The following is a 17,419-nucleotide window of genomic DNA, read 5'->3' on the forward strand; positions in this document are numbered from 1 at the left end:
TGGGTGGCTCAGATGGTTAAGCGTCTGCCTTCAGCTCAGGTCATGATCCCAGGGTCCTGGGATCGAGTCCCGCGTCAGGCTCCCTCCTTGGGAGCCTGCTTCTCCCTCTGCCTCTCTGTCTCTCATGAATAAATAAATAAAATCTTTAAAAAAATAAATAAATAAAAATAAACATGAAAGCTTATATTACTCAGATTACTACTGATGTTATCAAACTTAAGAGAAATTGATTTTATTAAAGAATTTCTTTGATTTTAATGTCACTAAAATAAATGTAAATCACTTAGATACTGTAAAAGGAATTTTGAAATAAAAGCAAGAGTATTGCCACTAACTTAACTAACGAAATATTTTACATCCAGTCCTTGGATTTTAGCTGTAGCATGTGTAGTTCTACTTGCTGCTTCTATTCTAATAATAGAAATTTTAAAAAGATTTTAAATAATCAACTCAAAACTGTTTTAGTCTTGTTCTGTTCAGATATTCAACCTGCCTTGGTCATCTCTGACTCAGTCCAACCACAATCATTGATTTTTTTAGTTTGTATCCCTTCCTCCTGTTCTGTGACCTAGCCACTACCATTTTAAGAGTTCATGTTCTAGGTACTTTAGTCTGAAATGATTCTTTATATGTTCTACCTTTTTCCATTACTCTAGCTAGGAAGTAAAGCACAGTGCTAGGGCCAGAAATAAGCCTCACTGTTCAGAGAATATGTTTACATATATCCACATTCCATAAAGACTTACTTATTTTGGAGAGAAAGCAAGTGAGCGAGTGAGTGGTGGGGAGGGGCAGAGGGAGAGGGAATCCCAAACAGACTCCACACTGACCACAGAGCCCTATCTCACCACCGGGGACTCAATCTCAGGACTCTGAGATCAGGATCTGAGGTGAAACCAAGAGTTGGACGCTTAACCGACTGCACCACCCAGGCGCCCCTCCATATTGCTCTTAAAACAAATTCATATTGTTAGCCTTGAGGTATATAGCTTGACCCCAGAACATACAGCACTGTTGTTGTCAAAGTAAACACTTTATTCCATATATGTCCTTTGCCCAGGTGGGTTGAGAGATAATTTCCCTTAAATTAAGTAAGAGCTGGCTTTCCAATAATTGAACTTTTCCTTGATGTTTTCAGATACGTGATAATAGGATTCCTGAATATTAACTTTTTGAATGTTGAAGTTCTTTTGTACAAAGAGTATAAAAATTGTTACAGCTGTAGTACAATTATTTCTTTTAGTGTTGTTCTTGTATTTGTGTGTTACTATAACTCATAATTTTGTGACTCATGGGTTGATTTTTAATGTGGTTGGCAGATTAGAACTGCAGCATGGCACCTGGCTGTCATTTGCCATGGAGCCTCAACCTCTGGTTTTCTGAGTGATGCCCAGTACAGACTGTCACTCAGGGTCAGACTCAGCCACGGCATTAAATACTTCATGCTTCTTTACATGCCATGCAAGGTCTTGAGTGTCTTTTAGCCGCCACCTCCTCCTGACATCAGTTATGTAATGGTACCACTCTGGTTCAAAATCCAAGCCACTGTTGCATTTTCCTTTGCCCTTTTATCCAGCCAGTCATCAAGCTTGGTGATAGAACTCATGGATTCTCCTAAACACAAGTTATTTTTTTTCCTGGTCTCACTGCTCCCACTCTGAGTCATCGAAGAACACCCCCTGTTACCTTCCCCAACTCCAGTCCATCTATATCCACTGGTAGGTAGGCGAATATCCTTAAAGCCAACTGCTCTGTTCATAGCTTGACCTCAGTTAGAAACCTTTTAATGGCACTTGTGTGAATGCATGCACACACAAGCACAGTCACCCCTCCCATTGGCAGCTGGATGAAGCCCCAATTTTTATCCCAATATGCAAGGTCTTCCATCTTGACTCTTAGTTTTTTTAGCATCATCTCCTACTCTTTTCTCCACAGGCTGCTTATATAGCTCCTGGCCATCCTAGAACTTGATTGGGACTTTTTTTTTTTTTTTTTGGTCTCAGCCCATGTAAGTCCCTCTGGACCCCTGAGGTGATCTCTCCTGCCTCTTTATTTTACTTTATTTCTCTTTGTTTTGTGGCATATTATTGCCTAAGTAGTGCTTTGCAATTGACCAAAGTGCTTTTGAATCCATTACTTTATTTAAATTTTACAACCTCTGTATGAGGGAAGTAAGACCGGTGTGTCGTATCACAAGGGAGGAAGCCAATGCTTGAGGAGGGAAGAGTGACTTGTCCAGTGTTGCAGTTCATAGAGTGGAGCTAATGCTCAAATCCAAGCCTCCTAGAACATAAACTCCAACCTTTGTTTATTTATGCTGTTACTACCTTCCTTGGTGCCTGAGTCTGCATGTAAGTGTAAGTTTGATTATCTCTTCCCAGTTGTCTGCAAGATATTTGAAGTTGTGTTTTATTCCCTTGGAACATATATGTATATGAGTGAGCCCATTCATATATTAAATATATTGCAGTTCAGTGTTCTCTTTCTCTAAAAAATCATGCTTCTGCTTTCTGAGCCTCGTTTCCCCTTTGTTTGTGTGTGTTTAAGTAGAAGTGAAGCTTACTTGTTATAATAAAACTGGAGCTTTATATAATGAATTTAATTTCTGGGATAACTTTTCAGCAATGCACTCCACATCCACAAGTGTATATTGTCTGTGAAGAGATTAAGCCTAATGCTAGACTACTGAGAAGTGATTTCACACTTTTCAAGTATAAGTGTCCTGAAATTTCATACAATTGTACCTATAATTTTGTATGTTGACTGGATGAGAACATGTATACCAACAAAAGCTGATGCGAAATCAGTAACAATTTTAATGGATTTAAATTTTATTCATTATATCATCAACATATATATTTTAAAGATTTTATTTATTATTTATTTATTTATTTATTCATTATTTGAGATAGATAGGGAGAGCACAGAGGAAGAGTGAGAGCCTGGTGTGGGATTTGATCCCAGGACCCTGAGATCATGACCTGAGCTGAAGGCAGACACTTAACCGACTGAGCCACCCAGTTGCCCTCATCAACATATATTTTAAAAATAATAGTACATACATATACAACACGTGTAGTACTCTATAGGAAATGCGTGGTGCCCCTAGTACTTAAAAATCTTGGTAACTCCATGGTTCCTAGTTGGGAGTCACTCAGGGATTCTGGCTTTGCCCTACATTACTCATTGTTGCCTTAGGAAGTTTCTTGTGAGAAATTTCCTACACTGCCAAGGGGTTGGAAAAGCATTGCTTCCCTGCGTAATGGCTTTGTTTTCCTTTTAGACAGTGGGAGGGGCACCTGGCTGGTTTCATGGGTAGAACATGTGACTCTTGATCTCCAGGTCATGGGTTTGAGCCCCACGTTGGGGGTAGAGTTTAATTAAAAAAAAAAAAAAAGATGTAGATGGTGGGACCTATGCAGCTGACTTCCCATTTTCAAATTGGCCTTTAAGAAGCTTAGAGCCAAAAACATCAGTCAGTCATATAGCTGTATAGATCCTTAGGGCCAGCTTAAGTTTTCCATCTTATACTTCGATAGTGACTTAGTGTTATAGTTTGCTTGGTCTTGATTTTTTTTCATTTATATTTTATCATTTTATTGCATGTGTTTCCCAAAAGCAAACTAAAATTCTGTGAAAATGAATAAACACTCTAGCCCTTCTATGACCAGCTTTATTTTAGGTCCTGGGTCTATCTATTCTAAATACTGATACCTATTTGCATATGTCTTACTCTTTATGCTGCATGTGAAACATGCTCAGAAGTCAGAATTTATATGGAAAAGCCAAACCTAAGCATACTATTAGAAAAATGTAGTTTCATTTAATATGAATCACTTTCAAAAACTTCTTACACTGTCTACTAAACCATGTCTCAAAAAGTAGAATGTCTCTTGTGGGAGGAAGCAAAGCTTTGTTGATGATGATAGCATGCCTCTCCTAACAGATTTGAGATCACTCCTGGTAGGGGTAATTTTTTTTTTAATTAAATAAATTTTTAAATTAAATAAAATCCACACGCAGGACTGGGAGGGCAACTTCTTTTTTCAGTGTTTATCCTTTTGAATTTTGTGCCATGTGCGTATATCACCTATTCAAAAAAATTTATCAAAGAAGTTCATAGTCCTTTTCAGTAGAATTGTAAAAAATTTCTCTCCAGCCTAATAGACTATGAGCTCTTTGAGACCAGGAAATGTGCTAGATTTCTCTCTGTTATTTCTGAACCTAGTCCAGTTCTTTATACATAGTAAGTCCCCAGCTGGTGTGCATAGATGTAAATTGGAAACCAAGAGTTACAAATTTCAATAAGATCACAGCCAAAAATTCTTGACTGTGGATGTGCCCCCTTAACTCTGCTACCCTTTTCAGAGTGAAGCTGAGCACAGCTTCCTTGCTCTGAAGTAAGATTGATTTTTATTGAAATTCATTAAAAGAACTTAAAAGTAGAATTTTTCCTAGTCACGGATTATGTTTGTTCAATTATTACAGTGTGCATTTTTCCAGATGTGACCTCCAAACTCCTTTTCATCTCTTTTTGCAGATCTTTGTAGAATTTGATGGCTGTAACTGGAAGCAACACTCCTGGGTTAAAGTTCATGCTGAAGAAGTTATTGTGCTTCTGCTGGAAGGGTCTCTGGTATGGGCACCCCGGAAGGACCCAGTCCTTGTCCAGGGCACTCGAGTCTCAATCACACAGTGGCCAGCCCTGGTGAGTGATTTATTGGCTAGGAACATATTTGGGCTTTACTCCTATATTATAACTGTAACTATGGTATTTATCCATTAGCTGAACTCTTTAGAACTCCCAAAACTCCGCGCTTATCCCTAATATACCTTTGTTCTGAAGTTACTAAAGCAAAAATTGGGAGATCTTTTCTCCTGTGTCTTCTGAAACTTACTTTGTTTTATTGAAGTATGATTAACATACAGTGTTTATGTTAGTTTTAGCTGTACAATATAATGATTCAACAATCCTATATATTACTCAGTGCCCATCGTGATAAGTATACTCTCAATCATCTTTATTTCATCCCTGCCCCCACCTACCTCCCCTCTGGCGACCACCAGTTTGTTCTCTGTATTAAAGGGTTTTTTGGGGGTGCCTGGGTGGCTCAGTCATTAAGCATCTGCCTTTGGTTCAGGTCATGATCCCTGGGTCCTGGGATCGAGCCCCGCATCAGGCTCCCTGCTCCGCGGGAAGCCTGCCTCTCCCTCTCCCACTCCTCCTGCTGTGTACCCTCTCTCGCTGTGTTTCTCTCTGTCAAATAAATAAATAAATAAAATCTTTAAAAAAAAAATTTATAAAGGGTTTTTTTGTCTCTTTTTGCTTTGTTCATTTTGTTTCTTAAATTCCACATATGTGTGAAATCATACGGTATTTGTTTTCCTTTGTTTGACTTATTTCACTTAGCATTATACCCACTGAGTCCATTCATGTGGTTGAAAATGGCAAGATCTCATTCTTTTTTATGGATGAATAATACTCCCATTTTGTGTGTGTGTGTGTGTGTGTGTGTTTTCTTTATCCATTTATCTGTGAATGGACACTTATTGCTTCTATATCTTGCCTATTGTACATGACCCTGCAAGAAACAGGAGTGCATGTATCTTTTCAAATTAGTGTTTATGTTTTCTGGGTAAGTACCTAGTAGTAGAATTAATGAATCATCTGGTAATTGTATTTTTAATTTTTTGAGGACGTTTCCATTTCCCACAGTAGCTGTACCAATTTACATTCCCACCAACAGGGCAGGAGGATTCCTTTTTCTCCACATCCTCACCAACACTTGTTATTTCTAGTCTTACTGATACTATCCATTCTGACAGGTGTGAGGTGGTATCTGATTGTGGTTTTGTGCATTTCCCTGATGAGGAGTGCTGTTGAGCATCTTCTCATGTGTCTGTTGGCCATCTCTATGTCTTCTTTGGAAGAAGGTCTGTTCAGGTCCTCTACCCATTTTTAATTGGATTATTTGGGCATTTTTATGGTGTTATGTGTTTTTTATATTAACCCCTTATGGGATGTATCATTCTCCAAATACCTTTTCCCATGGAGTACGTTGCCGTGTCATTTTGCTGATATTTTCCTTTGCTATGCAAAGGCTTTTTATTTTGGCATAGTCCTGATAGTTTATTTTTACTTTTGTTTTTCCTTGCCTGAGGAGACATATCAAGAAAAATGTTTTTATGGCCAGTCAATGAAATTACTGCCTTAAATATGTGTTAAAATAAAATATGTTTTATTTTATGGTTTCAGGTTTTAACATTTAGGTGTTTAATCCATTTTTTTTAAGATTTTATTTATTTATTTGAGAGAGCATATGAGATGGGGGAGGGTCAGAGGGCAAAGCTGACTCCCTGCCCAGCAGGGAGCCCGATGCGGGACTCGATCCAGGGACTCCAGGATCATGACCTGAGCCAAAGGCAGTCGCTCAACCAACTGAGCCACCCAGGCACCCTAGGTGTTTAATCCATTTTGAGTTTATTTTTATATGGGTGTAAGAGAATGATCTAGTTTTATTCTTTTGCATGTAGCTGTCCCAACAATATTTGTTGAAGAAACTATCTTTTCCTCATTGTATATTCTTGTGTCCTTTGTCATAGATTAATTGACCATATAAGCTATAAGCATGGGTTTATTTCTGGACTCTTTATTCAGTTCAGTTGATCTTTGTGTCTAATTTTGTGCCAGTACTGAAACTTTTTATATTAGGTAATATTTGATACTTTTGTTTCTAAAGAATTTTTCACCTTTAGTGTCTTCTCATAGTAAGGTTATGAAACAATGTAATCCTTAAAGTCTTTTCTTTCCGGAAGAACTCATTATTTTCCCCCCCAGCTAGATAAAATTGACATACAACCTTGTGCAAGTTTGTGAACAACATGGTAATTTGATATACGTATATACTGTGAAATGATTGCCACACAGTAAGGTTAGGTAATATATCCACTGGTTCACATAGTTAATATTTGGTGTATGTGTGATCAGAACTTTTAAAATTTACTTTCTTAGCAACTTTCAAATATACATTATTGTTAACTTCAGTCACTATGCTTTACATTAGGCCCCTCACAACTTATAACTGAAGTTTGTACCCTTTGACCACCTTTACCCATTTCACATTCCCTCTGACCCATGGGAATCACCAGTCTCCACTGTATCTCTCAGTTCTTTTTTTTTTTTTTTTTTTGTAGCTTCCATATGTAAATGAGATTCTGTCTTTTTTTTTTTTTTTTTTTTTTGTCAGAGAGCGAGCCAGCACAAGCAGGGGTAGCAGCAGGCAGAGGCAGAGGGAGAAGCAGACTCCCCACTGAGCAGGGAGCCCGATGCGGGGCTCGATCCCAGGACCCTGGGATCATGACCTGAGCCGAAAGCAGACACTTAACCAGCTGAGCCACCCAGGCGCCCCGAGATTATATCTTATTTGTTGTTCTCTGTCTGACTGATTTCACTTGGTAAAATGCTCTCAAGTTTCATCTGTGTTGTTGTAAGTGGTGGGCTTTCCTCCTTTTTTATGGCTGAATGGTATTCCTGTGTGTGCACATACCACATCATTTTCCTTATCCGTCATCTGTCACTGGATGCTTAGGTCGTTTCCATATCTTGGCTGTTGTGAATAATGATGCAGTGAATGGGGTGCAGATTTTCTTTTGAGATGGTGATTTCATTTTCTTCAGATATATTCCCAGAATTGGTATTGCAGCATCATATGGTAGTTCTATTTTTAATTTTTTGAGGATCCTCCATGCTGTTTTCCATAGTGACTGCACCAGTTTACCCTCAACTGTGCACAAGGGTTCCCTTTTCTCTGCCTCCTTGCCAGCCCTTTTTATTTTTTGTCTTTGATGATAGCTCTTGTAACAGGTGTGGAGTGATGTCTCCTTGTGGTATTTATTTGCATTTCCCTAATGATTAGTGATGTTCAGTCCCCCTCCCCACTTTTTTAGAGAGAGGGTGCACATGGAAGTGCAGAGGGGGCAGAGGGAGAGAGAATCTCAAGCACACAACACTCCGGGCTCAGCACAGAGCCCAGTGCAGTGCTTGATCTCAACAACCCTGAGATCATGACTTGAGCCAAAATCAAGAGTCAGACACTTAACTGACTGAGCCACTCAGGCGCCCCTGTTCAGCCCCTTTTTATGTACCTATGGGCCATTTGTGTATTTTCTTTGGATAAATGTCTGTTTGGGTGATTTGCCCAGTTTTTAAATTAGATTGTTTTTGCTTTTGAATTGTATGAGGTCCTTATATATTTTAGATATTAACCCTTTACCTAATATATGATTTCTCCCATTCCTTATATTGCCTTTTAATTTTCTTGGTCATTTCTTTTTGCTATGCGTAAGCTATTTAGTTTGTTTATTTTTGCTTTTGTTGTTTGTGCTTAGTTTTTTTTTAGTAAGTTTTGTTTTCTGAAGTCTGACAGAATAGTGGTGTAAGTTTAATTCTGAGAGTATCCATTGTTTATATCCTGATAGCAAAGTAAAGCATAAATGTCCACTTTTTTAAAAAAAATCTAATTCTCCTGTGCCTAACCAGAGTAAATAAATAATACTCAAACCAAATATTTTTTACCTATTGATTATACACAGCATCATTTACTGGACTGTCTTTTTGTTTGTTTTTTAAATTTTTATTTATTTATTTGACAGAGAGAACAAGAGAGGGAACACAAGCACACAGAGAGAGAGGAGAAGCAGGCTCTGAGCAGGGAGCCCGATGTGCGGGCAATGCAGGGCTCAATCCCAGGACGCTGGGATCATGACCTGAGCTGAAGGCAGACGCTTAAAGACTGAGCCATCCAGGCGCCCCTTTTTGTTTGTTCTTAAGGCCACTTCCAATTGAACTTTTAGAAGAAGCTCAAATGGACATGGGCCTCTGGGTGACTTTTGTAGGCTGTTTATCAAGCAGCAATATGAATTTACCGATGAACATTTATACCAGTGATTATTTTACAAATCTAACAAAGATTTCAGGAGTTCTAGAGACAATAATGGTATAAGTCTTTATTCTGGGAATTTACTGTAATTTAGCCCTCTTGAAGCCTGACAAGATTTGTCAGATCCCTAGAGGGATTGAGGAATTTCTCATTCTTTGTGTCCTTTTTAGCTGTAAATAAGACTATTGAGCTGACTTTCTGGTCTAGTTTGCTTCCTAGTATTATTTGTGGGGTAGATGCTGGGTTGGGAATGTTTTTAAGAACTTACACTTTAGCTTATCTGTATTTACTGGAGTGAAATATATTAATAATGGATATTTTCTCTAAAGTTAGAGATGTGGTTGAATTGTTATCTATTTTCTTTTCCAAGTTCTAATCAATTTGTCCTTTCTCTTTCACAGACTTTCACTCCCCTGGTAGATAAACTTGGTTTGGGTTCTGTGGTTCCAGTTGAATATCTTCTGGATCGAGAGCTGCGTTTCCTGTCAGATGCTAATGGATTACATCTGTTTCAGGTACTTAACACTTGTTCTACTTCTTTTTTTAAATTAAATTAAATTAAATTTATTTATTTTTTAAAGATTCTGTTTATTCATCTGACAGAGAGACACAGGGAGAGAGGGAACACAAGCAGGAAGTGGGAGAGGGAGAAGCAGGCTTCCCGCTGAGCAGGGAGCCCGATGTGGGGTTCAATCCCAGGACCCTGGGATCATGACCTGAGCCGAAGGCAGACGCTTAACAACTGAGCCACCCAGGCGCCCCAAAACTTGTTCTAGTTCTAAACTTATTTTTCTCCTTGCTAGTTTTTTGTTGAATATAAATATGTTCCCCCTTTTAGCATTGAAAGAAGTACTTCCTCCCAATAATTCCCTGTGCCTTTTATTATAATTTTTTAAAAAGATGTTATTTATTCATATATTGAGGGAGAGAGCACAGGCAGGGGGAGCATCAGCCAGAGGGAGAAGCAGACTCCCCGCTGAGCAGGGAGCATGATGTGGGGCTTAATCCCAGAACCCTGAGATCATGACCTAAGCCAAAGGCAGACGCTTAACCGACTGAGCCGCCCAGGCATCCCTCCCTGTGCCTTTTAAAGTTTCTCTGCTACCTTGGAAGTTTATTCATTAGCTGAGGCTTGTTTCCTCTCCTGCACACCCCACCCTACCCTGAAACCACTTAAGACCTAGGAGCACAGGGGCGCCTGCCTTCAGCTCCTGTCATGATCTCGGGGTCCTGGGATCGAGCCCCATGTGAGGCTCCCTGCTTGGTGGAGAGCCTGCTTCCCCCTCTCCCTCTGCTACTCCCCCTGCTTGTGCTCTCTCTCTATCAAATAAATAAAAAGGCATTTTTTTAAAAAAGATTTTATTTATTTATTTGACAGAGACACAGCGAGAGAGGGAACACAAGCAGAGGGAGTGGGAGAGGGAGAAGCAGGCTTCCCACAGAGTAGGGAGCTGGATGTGGAGCTCAATCCCAGGACTCTGGGATCATGACCTGAGTCTAAGGCAGACGCCTAACGACTAAGCTACCCAGGCACCCCTGTTAAATAAATAAATAAAATCTTTAAAAAAAAAAGACTTAAGATCACAATTCTAAGGGTCTTCTCAGAAGGTGGCTTCCCAGAGGTGGCTCCTTGTATAACTAAAGGGTGCCTATATACTTAGGTCAGTGGCAGAGAAGCTGGAAGTTTGGGCTGATTCCAAGCAGCATTAACTATTGGAGAGCTTAGGGCGCCTGGGTGGCTCAGTTGGTTAAGCGACTGCCTGGAGTCCTGGGGTCGAGTCCCACATCGGGCTCCCTGCTCATCGGGGAGTCTGCTTCTCCCTCTGACCCTACCCTCTCTCGTGCTCTCTCTTTCTCCTTCTCTCTCAAGTAAATAAATAAAATCTTTTAAAAAAAAGATATTGAAGAGCTTAAGTTTATCTCTACTTAAAAAGAAAAGGGATAAGTTAGTAGTTTAAACAAACTAGCATCCGAGTTAGAGTTTCAGAATTTATGGGTGGTAATATTTATTTCTCACTTGTAAGGTTTACTGTCTGAAGGTTAAAAATTAGGAGACTTCTTTTTTTTTTTTTTTTTAAGATTTTATTTATTTATTAGAGAGAGAGAATGAGATAGAGAGCATGAGAGGGGGGAGGGTCAGAGGGAGAAGCAGACTCCCTGCTGAGCAGGGAGCCCAATGCGGGACTCGATCCAGGGACTCCAGGATCATGACCTGAGCCGAAGGCAGTCGCTGAACCAACTGAGCCACCCAGGCGCCCCAGAAATTAGGAGACTTCTAAGAGTTTTGCTGTCTTATTGAATCAGCCAAGGACAGTATTTCCTTAACTGTGTTGTGTGAAATATTAATGATGATTTCTTTGTTGATATGTCTTCCTTCCTCTTTAGACTTCACTTCCTCTCACCACCCTTGCTTTATTCATCTTTGCCATACTAGTGCTTCTGTGAGTACGCACTCAGTAAATGGATAAATACCAAAATATGCCAAAAGAGTTACATGGAATAAGATATTTTGTGATCAGATATGTATGAGAAACACTGACCAAAACAAATTTTTTTCTTCCATGTTTTCTCAGAGCCTTTAATATACTACTGTGTATAGAAAGATAGAGTAGATAATATTTCCTAAATCTAACTGATCCTAGCATCATTATTTTTTGCAGAACATCTCATGAGACTAGAGTTTTACAGAACATTCTTGGGCCATGCTGGCGTAGAGCTCCTCGAGGGTATGATTTTTCTAATCTGGTTAGATACTATTGCTTTCATTTTAATATTTGGTTGTTTTCTTCTTTTATCTTTACCAGATGGGAACAGATAGCCAAAACCAGATTCTTTTGGAACATGCTGCACTGAGAGATACAGTTAATGCTTTGATCAGTGACCAGAAGCTACAAGAGATATTCAGCCGAGGTAAGAACAGGTAGTCTTCTGTCCTTGAATCCTGAATCAGGTATGTGATCAGTGTTGAAAGTGATTGAATGGGGAAGACACCATGCAACTCTAAACATTTGTCCTGCTTTTTGTGGGGAGAGTCAAGAGTGTGCAGTTGGCTAGATCTCTAGAATAGTTTGGAAAAATAGGATCTCAGACCACTGTTTTCCTCTTTAATTACATTTCATAATATCCAATTTTGTTGTGAGTTTTGTTCTGTTGGGTTTTTTTCCCATTTCTTAAATATTAAGGACGAACCTTGGGGGCGCCTGGGTGGCTCAGTCGGTTAAGCATCTGACTCTTGATCTCAGGGTCATGAGTTCAGGCCCTGTACTGGGCTCCACTTGGAAAGAAAAAAAGGACAGACCTTGTACTAGACACAGTGTTAAGGTAGTAGAGCTAGAAAATCTCTGCCCTTATTGGGCTCAGTGTCTGTGAGGTTCTCGAGGAGTAAAGACTATTAACATAAATAACATCTTAGAGTGCAAGTACGTTCATAAAAGAAGGTGTCCACAGACTCCTTCACATTAACAACATGTTATTTTTTTAAGAATGATAAGAAAAGAATTATTAGCTTTTTCCAGTTCAGATACAGATTTGCCCAAGATTCCACATTATTAAAGAATAGACTATTTATCCTTCCCTTCATATTGTACATCTGTTCTTCTTCCATTCTGAACCTCTTGAAAATTGTGATTTTCAGTGAAATAGAGTCTTTGATTCTCTTTTGTCAAACTGTATCTGAATGGGTAAAGGTAAGTAAACTGGTTTATTGGGAGAAGGAGAGTATCAGGATAAAGTGATGTTTAATAATCAAGGAGAAATGGAGGCAGAAGGGATGTGAGGTAAAATTGATAGCAGAGAGAGGAAAATTGAGTGGACAGAGTGAGAGGTGGAGATGTATGGGAGTATGTATAGAAAAATTGAGGAAACAATTATTGTTGTGAAAGATAATAATTTAAAATCAGTAATGATTTAACTATATAGTCTCAAATATACGAGATATGGAGAAGAGAGAAACTGTCCTTCAAGAGAAACTGTTCTTCTTGGAGGGACAGTTGAAATTGCAGGGTAACATTACCTGCTGATAAAGTAATATCTTTAAAACTCTGTGTTCCTAGGAAGACAGGTGCTATATTTGTTCAGACTATTATTAGTGCAGAGGCTAGAAACCTCATAAATTGAACTCTCCACCTACTGTTACTGAAAGTCAGCCGAGTGTAAATGATTATCTATCATTCCTATGGTCACTTAACATAATAGTATACTCAACTTACTGGCCTTCTGGTTTTTATATGTATGTCAGATCAGATATGTCTGATAGATTTTTTTACTACCTGTAGTTTTTATTTGTAAGTTTTCTTTCTCTTTCCTGTATTACTTCTGCAACTGGAAGATTGAGATAAGATGAAATCAGATCTGGGAAATGCTAAGGAATCTCCAAATAAACAGAATTTACAAAGATCACTAGGAAAAACTGTCTTTTGTTTTTGAATTGCTGAGTATGGTAAATCTGAAATTGCTCATTTATTCATCTCCTTACAAGTTGGAAAGGCTAAATATTTACACCATATAGTTTTCCTTATACTTTCAGAAACAGTCATGAACTATAGCTCAGCCAAACATATTCAGTACTGACTAATCTCTTCTTTAGGTCCCTACAGTGTCCAAGGTCACAGGGTCAAAGTATACCAGCCAGAGGGGGAAGAAAGTTGGCTCTATGGTGTTGTAAGCCATCAAGACTCCATCACCCGTCTTATGGAGGTCTCTGTAACTGAGGTGAGGTTTTGGCTTATTTCCTCTAAGATTCATCCATCCCCTTACAGAGGGTTGTGTAGAGAAAGGGAGCACTTGTCTATGTATTAGAAGACTTGGGGTCTAGCTCTGGCTCTTTCACGTAATGACTGTATGACCTTGAGAAAGGCCATTCAACTTCCTTAACCTCATTGTTCTCATCTGTAAATTAAGAGATATTTTGGTACTCCGCCAGCCCCACCTCAGCACTGTTTTGGGAACTGAGATAATATATTGGAAAGTACTTTGAAATCTGTAAAACATTAACATAAAAATATGAAGTGGTATTGTCCTTATTTTATCATATCAATAAAGGTTAGTAGTTTAAAATCTAGTCAATGAGCATTTGCTTCTGTAATACTTAAACCACTCCCCTATAGATGCTAAAAAAAAATGTGTCGTTTCTAATGAAGTAAATATAAATAAAGCACTGCATCTAGAGCTACCTGGAGAATTGTCTAGGAAAAACAACAGATGAGTGTTTTGAGACAAACAGAAATGTATTTGTGCTGTCTTTGAATTGGTTTCAGATTTGCCCTTAGCAGTCACATGTAATGTAAGCATAAATGATTTTACTTAATTCCTTTTTGAGTTTTCAAAAATATTACTAATTAATCTTCATTTTAAAATGTCAGAAATACATATAAATAAAGTAGATATTGGAGGCCACCCCTTCTCCTAGGCAGATATCACTCCCCTCATTGGTAACCACCATTAATAGTTTGGTATGTATTCCATATTCTTTGAAATATCTTGTGTGTGTGTGTGTTGTAATATTTGCATGTTATAAATTTATGTGATAAGTATATGAGCCATACTTTATTAATAAATGCAATTATGTGATACATATAGTTATGTAATTTACCTTTTTTTTTTTTAAAGATTTTATTTATTTATTTGAGACAGAGAGAATGAGGGAGAGAGAGCACATGAGAGGGGGGAGGGTCAGAGGGAGAAGCAGGCTCCCTGCCAAGCAGGGAGCCCGATGCAGGACTCGATCCAGGGACTCCAGGATCATGACCTGAGCCGAAGACAGTCGCTTAACCAACTGAGCCACCCAGGCGCCCTATAATTTACCTTTTTTACTTAGCTGTAGATTATCAACATCTTTCTGTGTAGATATACATAAATATTTGCCTCATCCTTTTAAAATAGATGCATGCTGTTCCACTGAATGGGTATATTATAATTAATTTAATCTAAAATTGATGGACATTTGAGTCATTGCCAGTATTTTCAGTAATACAAATAATGCTGCAGTGAATATCCTTGAACATAGATTATTATACACTACTTCACATATTGGAATAAATTTCTAGGTATATAATTGCTAGATCAAAGGATATGCACATTAAATGACAGGGTGTCAAATCATCTGCTCCCCAGTGTTTTTATTGTTTATTGATAGAGTGGTTCTTTTAATGATTTTTTGGTTCTGTAGGTTTTTACTTTCTGATATGTACAAAATAGGAAGATGTTAGAGATGCAGAATTTGAAATTAATGTCTCTAAAAGAGACACTTGGGCATTGAACTCAATTCTTTCATTCATCAATTTAACAAATATTTGAGTGCTTATAGTATTCCTGACCTTTTTTGGATGTTGTTATTCTGGCAGTGAATGAGATAGTAGAGAACCCTGCTTTTGTGGAGCTTTCATTCCATTAGGGGAGTAGGAACAAAGAGATAATTACATGGATTAGAAGAATACATAATTATGTCTTTGGACAAGGCTTAAGTCTTTTTTTCTCCCCTTTTTCATATTTTCTGCTATCCTTCTTCTACTCTAGAGTGGTGAGATCAAGTCCGTAGATCCCAGACTGATCCATGTGATGCTGATGGATAATTCAACTACTCAGAGCGAGGTACAGTAGTCAACTGAGTCTCTGAGCAGACTCATGATCTTTCTTTATCTTGTTAAGCAGATTCCTCATGCTTGTGTTATCCATGGATGCCCTTCAGGTTTCCACTCTGGCCACTGTACATTTCTTGCTCTCTCCAAGTCTTGTCTAGTTAAGGGAATATAGTCTCAAGAAGGAAATATAGTTGGAACAAACCCTTTTAATCATGGCTTTGTTACCCAACCATTTTAGAACTCTATGGCCTAACTATTTCTTCTTACATCCTTTCAGGACAGGTATATTTGGTATATTTGAAAGATACAGTAGACAGTTAAAGCTGTAATAAGCAGTAGTAATATTTATAACCTACCTAGTAATAAGAAATGGAGAAGCTGCATCCTTTTTCTTTCCATTAAGTGGTAGTGAGCTCCAAGAAGTCTGAAATTTTGTATTCCAAGAAGAAATAAACAGGTACCTAGTTCAGTGCTCAGCACACAGTGGATTACTCCATAATTACTGTGAATCAGGCCAGCTCTTGGTTCATTCAGAATTATCATAACCCAAAAAAGGATACATAGTAAACCAGTGCCTGAACCAATCAAGGAATGCCATGTGAATTTTTTTTCACTAAGACATTGACAAGACAGCCATCTAGCCACATGTTTTTCATAGTCTCTTAGCATCTCTGTAATATTGCTGTCTTGGCTACTTCTGCTAAGGATATGGTTCTTCTCATCTTTATCCAGTCATTCTTGCCTTGATAAAACAAAATCAAGTTAGGAAAAGAAGAATCAGGGTTAAATTTAATAGCTCTTTACTATAAATTATATTGCCACAAGTAAGATAAGTCTCTTGACTATTTGCATGACTGAAAATACCTTTTACTTTGATGGTGTGTTGGGCCCCTTTTTATTCCCTTCCTTACTTCATTCATTCATTAAGTACCTCTTAAATGCCATGCACTATTCCACTGGTCAGATATAACTGGAGAGTACTGGTCTCCATGTCTTATGCTGTCTACTCACATGTGAGTAGCTCACTGGAAGTAGGACATACATTTAAGTTATTGCTCAGGGAGGTTGCAATGAGCCAAGCTGGATGCATAAGAGGTGAAATCTGTGGTTTTCAGAAGCAGATTACCAAAAGTATGGAGGAAACAGAAGTAAATCTTGAGCTTTGTTAAGAGCTATAGAAGAAAATTAAGGGGAGAAAGATGGAAATGAAAGCAGCAAAAAAAAAAGAGAGAGAATAGAGAAACTAGAACTGGCAAGAAGAAATATAAAATTTGAAAAAGTTGCAGTTACAATAGCTATAATGTTACAACAAAATACAGATCTATACAAAGAAGCTATAAATATTCAAGGGCAGTAAGATTAGTTTAATGAAGTTGGTAAATATTAATGGCTGCATAACTGTGTGTCACTAGCTTATTGCCACCCCGACACATGTTATCTGAGTAAAACTATCTGAAAGATATCTGAATAAAGCTTAAAAAAAATAAAAGACATTGCTTCATAGTGGGATACCATTCTAATAATGTTCTAGATAAAAGTTCTTGCAGCACAAAGATTGCTTGAGAGAATGGTAGCTGAGTTCCAAGCCCCCTTCCCCACAAGGAGGAGTTTATTTAGAGATAGGAATTGTGTCTTCTAATCTTTTAAGGTTGCTTGGCCTCTCAATTAAGGCACAAGTCAGATTTCATGAGATAGGCTGAAATTATTGGAAGAGCTAAGGGAGTTGGCTGTTTGGTCTATGGTAGCCTGCCTTTTTTGCTTTCCTTTGTCTAATACTTTGAAATAAGTTCTGGAGATTGTTTGTCTATTTATAAAAGTGTCCACAAGAGCAATCCAAACCTGCCTGTGTTGGACTCACTTTCCCTTTGGTCACAGACTCACAAATGTTAGTCTTCCTATTGT

The 17,419-nt window shown here is 38.3% G+C and overlaps 1 protein-coding gene across 4 annotated transcripts in view; it reads left to right on the forward strand.

Annotated features, from left to right (window-relative positions):
• The window catches only part of KDM3B (lysine demethylase 3B), a 66,357-nt gene that overhangs the window by 9,909 nt on the left and 39,029 nt on the right, over window positions 1–17,419 (forward strand). For 3 of the 4 annotated variants that reach the window (XM_045893178.2, XM_064595956.1, XM_045893196.2), the window contains exons 2-6: window positions 4,541–4,708; window positions 9,341–9,454; window positions 11,744–11,849; window positions 13,525–13,649; window positions 15,453–15,527. In XM_045893178.2, coding sequence (XP_045749134.1) covers window positions 4,541–4,708; window positions 9,341–9,454; window positions 11,744–11,849; window positions 13,525–13,649; window positions 15,453–15,527 — 588 coding nt within the window. Of the gene's footprint in view, window positions 1–4,540; window positions 4,709–7,445; window positions 7,488–9,340; window positions 9,455–11,743; window positions 11,850–13,524; window positions 13,650–15,452; window positions 15,528–17,419 lie in introns of those variants that run through there. The other variant, XM_064595957.1, reaches the window with a different exon arrangement.

Source organism: Mirounga angustirostris, unplaced genomic scaffold, assembly GCF_029215605.1.
Source record: "Mirounga angustirostris isolate CCGP_5_RB_7025 unplaced genomic scaffold, mMirAng1.0.hap1 SCAF_7, whole genome shotgun sequence".
Lineage (NCBI taxonomy): Eukaryota > Metazoa > Chordata > Mammalia > Carnivora > Phocidae > Mirounga > Mirounga angustirostris.